General features: G+C 36.8%; 1 protein-coding gene across 2 annotated transcripts; it reads right to left on the bottom strand.

The window, feature by feature from the left end:
- Nucleotides 1–289: 289 nt before the first annotated feature.
- Nucleotides 290–4,206, bottom strand: LOC113307774 (optic atrophy 3 protein homolog). 2 transcript variants are annotated; one of them, XM_026556233.1, is made up of 5 exons: nt 3,893–4,023; nt 2,935–3,087; nt 1,636–1,770; nt 1,124–1,210; nt 290–849 (listed from the first exon to the last, which is right to left on the bottom strand). In XM_026556233.1, exons 2-5 carry the CDS (start codon nt 3,061–3,063, stop codon nt 538–540), a joined length of 663 nt encoding a protein of 220 aa, XP_026412018.1. In that variant the 5' UTR covers nt 3,064–3,087; nt 3,893–4,023; the 3' UTR covers nt 290–537. The 2 variants fall into 2 exon arrangements, with proteins under 2 accessions (XP_026412018.1, XP_026412011.1); XM_026556226.1 differs by lacking the exon at nt 2,935–3,087 and having other exon boundaries at nt 3,893–4,206.
- Between the last annotated feature and the right edge of the window lie 574 nt (nt 4,207–4,780).

Raw genomic sequence — 4,780 nt, 5'->3', positions numbered from 1 at the left:
TTAGTTGTTAAGAAACACCTTCCCCAGTCACAGCGCATAAAAAAGTGAAAGATTCCAGTTGGTAAAGTAAGTACTTCTCATTCATGTAACAGATGTCTTGAACGATACTGAATTGATCTCACCAGCATTGGTAAAATAAGTACTTTGAATTCGATCATAAATAATAAGTAAAGCAAATGAGAACTAGGAAGTAGATATGACGGGTGGCGGCCACATTGGAATAAACTCAAGGTGCTCAACTCAACTGATAAGAAGTTGGAAACCTAAAAAAGAAGAAACTCTGGCCAAATTGTGAAAAAGACTTCAATCTATTATTTACCGTTATTTGGATAAAGCCTTAAGTCACAAATGGACTACTTAATGTAACTTTTATCTGATTACCCCTGATAAATTCTGTTAGGCTACAGAATCAAAACCTTTCCGTATGCGGAGAAAATCTATGCGGATAAGAAATGGTTAAATCAATGATTAACAGTATAAAAGGGAAGTATTTGCAATGAGTCACTGAATCCTTGACAAATCTCTAGAAAGGGTATCTCAATGACCAGGTGAAGCACCTTGCTTGGTATCTTTAGTAGAATGAGCAGGTGCTGCGGACTTGGGATCTTCAGTTGTACGAGCAGGTGCTGCGGACTTGGGATCTTCAGTTGTACGAGCATGGGTTGCTGACTGGCCATCAGTCTTCAGAGGAACTTCTGACCCTGATTTGGCATTTTCATTTCCATTAGGATTCCTGAAGTTGAAAATACCAGAGAGTCCTCGGGCCTTGGCTAGGTGCTCCAGTTCTGCCAGTTTCCCTTTAATGAACTCCAGTTCTCTTTCTAAATTTTCTTCTTTTTGCTTTATTTCCTACACATGGAATCGTACAAACAGGTTTCCAGTCAGTGGCACTAACCAACACGAAAACATAGCAAAAAAGAAGGTAGGCGAATTCCAATGGAAGTTGAAGGAGCATGTAATCATTTGGCAAAATGTCAAGATGTGGAAGCAAAGGTTATTAGGATGGCAGACAGGATAAAAGCTGAGGACACTCTTATATCAAAATAAATGGTAGTTTCAGGAACACCCAAAGTAAAAATTAAGGAATAATGTCATGTTCCAAAGAAAGACGATCAAGTATTACCTCAAGCTCCTGCTTGCGTAACTCCTCCTTTCTGGCTTCAGATCTAGCACTTCTTTGCACCTCAAAGATAATAGCAGCACCAGCAACCTTCACAAAAGAATGCACGGTGACGAAAACTTTAACCATGAGCCAGAACATATGTTGCAAGCTGCATCATAGTCGCAAAAAAGAACCCTAGGCGACGTAGTCGGAATAAGCTTTAGACACATGGATGTACAGATGTACACATGAAATATTTGATGAGGGATATGAGGACCGAGTCAGGCATAATTTATGCTTATTCGAGAAAATAAACAAACATACACTGGGTCAAGACAGCCATAAAGAGAAGTGAATGCTTGATTCAGTCCCAAAAAGAAAGCCAAATAACCCAAAACAGACATTGAGTCAAGTCAGCCATAAGAAGACTCATATATTCAATTTTGATGCGGTTCAAGACTCCAAATTCTGAGCCACAACTTCCATGAAGTAACATATCATGTCAGATGTTTTTATATAAAAAAAAAACTTACCGAGAAGACGAACATTTCTCCAAGAAGGTCCGCAGCAGCTTGAACAGCTTTCTCTTCATTCAAAGGTCGGATCGCCACATCAGTTGCATGACCATAAATCCGTCTTTGCACGGTTGTCGTAAATCTGTGATTTGTCTGGTAAAACAAGAAGACTAATGAGCATAAAACACTACATACAATAAGTCATAAATAGACAAATCCATTACTAAATATGACCACATGACGACTTCAATACAGCTTACAAGTTTCTCCTAGTTGTATTGTTCAATCCGTAAAAGATATTCTCAATGCGGTTTTTTAATTTGGGATTTGTACTAGAACAGAGTAGCATCGGCACAAACAGATAGTTCTCCTGAGAGAAGAAAAAACTAGGTTGAAGTTTGCTACATTAAGGCAGACATAAGATAAAGCAGCCATTAGTTCAGGTAATTCCTTGATGAATCTGCGGGGACTAGGGTATTTATACAGAAAGCTGGGAGGACGAAACTATGAAAGCCACCATTATCCATTGAAAGTAAACGTGCCATTGAGAACCACGATGAAATCCACAGATAGCAGGGGCTTGAAGTGGTATGAGAATATCATGATAACTTCTCAAGGCTAAAGTAAAGGGTTACACTCTAGGTTGACTTGAATGATCAGGGTAAAATTGCTTAGCTTTATATTATTAGAAAATTTCAGTTAGGAATTGGGAAGATCTCAAAGTTAGCATAGCAATTTCTCAGCTCAGAGTCTTCCATACACTAGCATTAAACACAATTTACTGTAAGGAAACTTTGATCGTTGTCTACTGCTACTAGTAGTCATTATAGCATATTATATTGACACGGTTTCAGTATTTGCAATTCTAGAAGTGACGAATATATTTACACCCTTTTTTGCCTTGACATTGTTCCCCAAGAAACTCTTTTTCTGAAAACTCGCCTATACTAAATTCAAATCAGAGTTCTTATTAATCTCATTAACACCTAGCTAGCCCCGTGACAATAGGTCCATAGTAATGGAATATGACTACTGAACCATATACTTCCAAATGTCAAAAAAATCTCCATTTCAACACAATCCCCTTGAAAAGTTTAAACTCAGAACATCACCAGATTAGACGTATTACTGCTTAAACTGGATAATTCTACCTCAAACCTAATAAAAAATGCACAACCCCAAAACCCTAAATCAAAAGATATAATACACCAACTAGTCTAAAGTAATTAAAAATTAATCATCATATTAAGTCTAACGACCCAAGAACAAACACAATAAAAAAAATGATATGCAGAGAGACCAAGGGGGAAAACAAACCTGGGCAATATTGATGATGTATTCACGAAATCTAGGGTGTTTACCAGCTGCTACTTTGAGTCTATTGGCAATAGGCTTACAAATGGTTCTCAAAACAAGAGAACCAAGCTTAACAACAGGGAGCATCATATTTTGAAACCTGGATCAAGGAAACTAACAACACTAACTAATAAGCAACTACTCAGGTCTTCTAAAACAAAATTAACTGATTCTTAAAACCCTAATTATAACATTTTAGAGTCGGACTTTCTTGAAGAAGAAGAAAAAGGGATGGGAAGAACTTGGATGACTGCTGCGTTTTCTGTTCTTTTGATCAGTGATACTCGACCCGAATGAAATAGTGAGTACACATGAAAGTGCGTACTTGACATTAGGATTCAGAGGGCTGTTTGTTTGGTGGTGAAGCTAATACAGTATTTAGTGGGACTCTATTTCTACTTGGGAACCAAGCTAGGAATTTCTGTATAAATAGAGCCCTTGCACTTGCACCTTGACCTCTCTAACAGTTGTAGATAGATATGCCAAGGAACGACACCTCTCACTCCTAATAATCTTGGAAATTTTCTAGTAACTACGTTACTCTACTACTTCTAATTAGTCGCGGAAACAATTAAGTGGTGAAAACATTTAAACCCATTTTGGCCTTGTATACATTAATTCCTCGAGATACTCTTTTCCTTCTTGTTTTTTTCTGATTTGTTAAGGCAAAATCCCCGATACCAGACGCCGCCTAATCTCATCGTCCGAAGATAACCTCTAATTCTACAAAATGCGCTTACATTCCTAAACCCATTTCAGGATATCCCAAAAATCATGTACATAACTGCTCCCAAATCCCTAAGTCGATAAACGTAACTCAGAAATTGGTCTAAGATAAAATAAAAACTCATAAATCTAAGAAGAAATTCTCAACTACCCAAATGTTAGAAATGTAGAGATAAAAAGGAAGAAAGCAAACCTGGGCGAAATTGATGATGAGTTGCCGAAAACTGGGGTGTTTCCCTGCTTCTACTTTTAATCTGGTAGCAATAGGTTTACAAGCGGTTTTCAAAAGAAGAGTACCAAGCTTAACGAAGGGGAGGATCATTTCATTAAAACTGGATTAACAGCACTAATTAACTAACTATTCGATCTCTTGATCCCTAAACTCTAATTATAACATTTTCAGGTCAATTTTTCTTGAAGAAGAAGAAATGGTAGTGAAGAATATTGAAGGCTGCTGAGTTATTTCCTTCGTTTCTCTCTTTCTTCGTTGGCTGTTCGCTTCATTAGTGATAGTCTACGAGACCAGGACTGAAATGGTCAAAATACCAAGTGCTTGACATCAGGGGTTGTTTGTTTAGACTTTACACATATCTTATAATTTTTTTTTCTTTTTTTTTTCATTTTTTTTTTTTTTTTTTTTTTTTTTTTTTTTTGCAACGAAAGCCGCACCCAAACCCCTACCCGAACCCAGCCAAACGGACTGGCCTCACTGGCATATCCAAACCGCCATAACCCATATAAGTATTTACATATAAGAGGAGTATTTCACGAAGACAACTGGACTAATCCAAAATAGTTTCTAACTTCTTTAAATTGATAGATAAAGATTGGATTAATGGATTAAAATTGATACAATTTGTTGTATTCTGGTAGTATATCCAATTTGTGTTTTTATTTTCTTTTTATACGAAGACACATCGATTGATAACGAGAACTTCAAAACAAAACAAAACTAAACTAAACGATTGTAATGGCTGATTTTTACCCACAAGTTGGTCGAAAATGTAATAATAGGGGTCACAACTAAAAAAACAAATTGCTTTTATATCGAGCTTCTTTTTGACAATACAAGTGTTGCCTG

The sequence above is a fragment of the Papaver somniferum genome, chromosome 1 (assembly GCF_003573695.1).
Source record: "Papaver somniferum cultivar HN1 chromosome 1, ASM357369v1, whole genome shotgun sequence".
Taxonomy (NCBI): Eukaryota; Viridiplantae; Streptophyta; class Magnoliopsida; order Ranunculales; family Papaveraceae; genus Papaver; species Papaver somniferum.
Note: the sequence above shows the minus strand (reverse complement) of the source record. Positions and strands in the feature narration are given on the sequence as shown.

Bases quoted from the DNA above. Each gene is read 5' to 3' on its own strand.
- LOC113307774 (XM_026556226.1), bottom strand. From the start codon at position 4,021: ATGATCCTCCCCTTCGTTAAGCTTGGTACTCTTCTTTTGAAAACCGCT. The intron at 1,771-3,892 runs GTTTGCTTTCTT...TTGTTTTACCAG, and splicing joins TCATCATCAATTTCGCCCAG to ACAAATCACAGATTTACGAC. The intron at 1,211-1,635 runs GTAAGTTTTTTT...TCTTTTGTGAAG, and splicing joins GAGAAATGTTCGTCTTCTCG to GTTGCTGGTGCTGCTATTAT.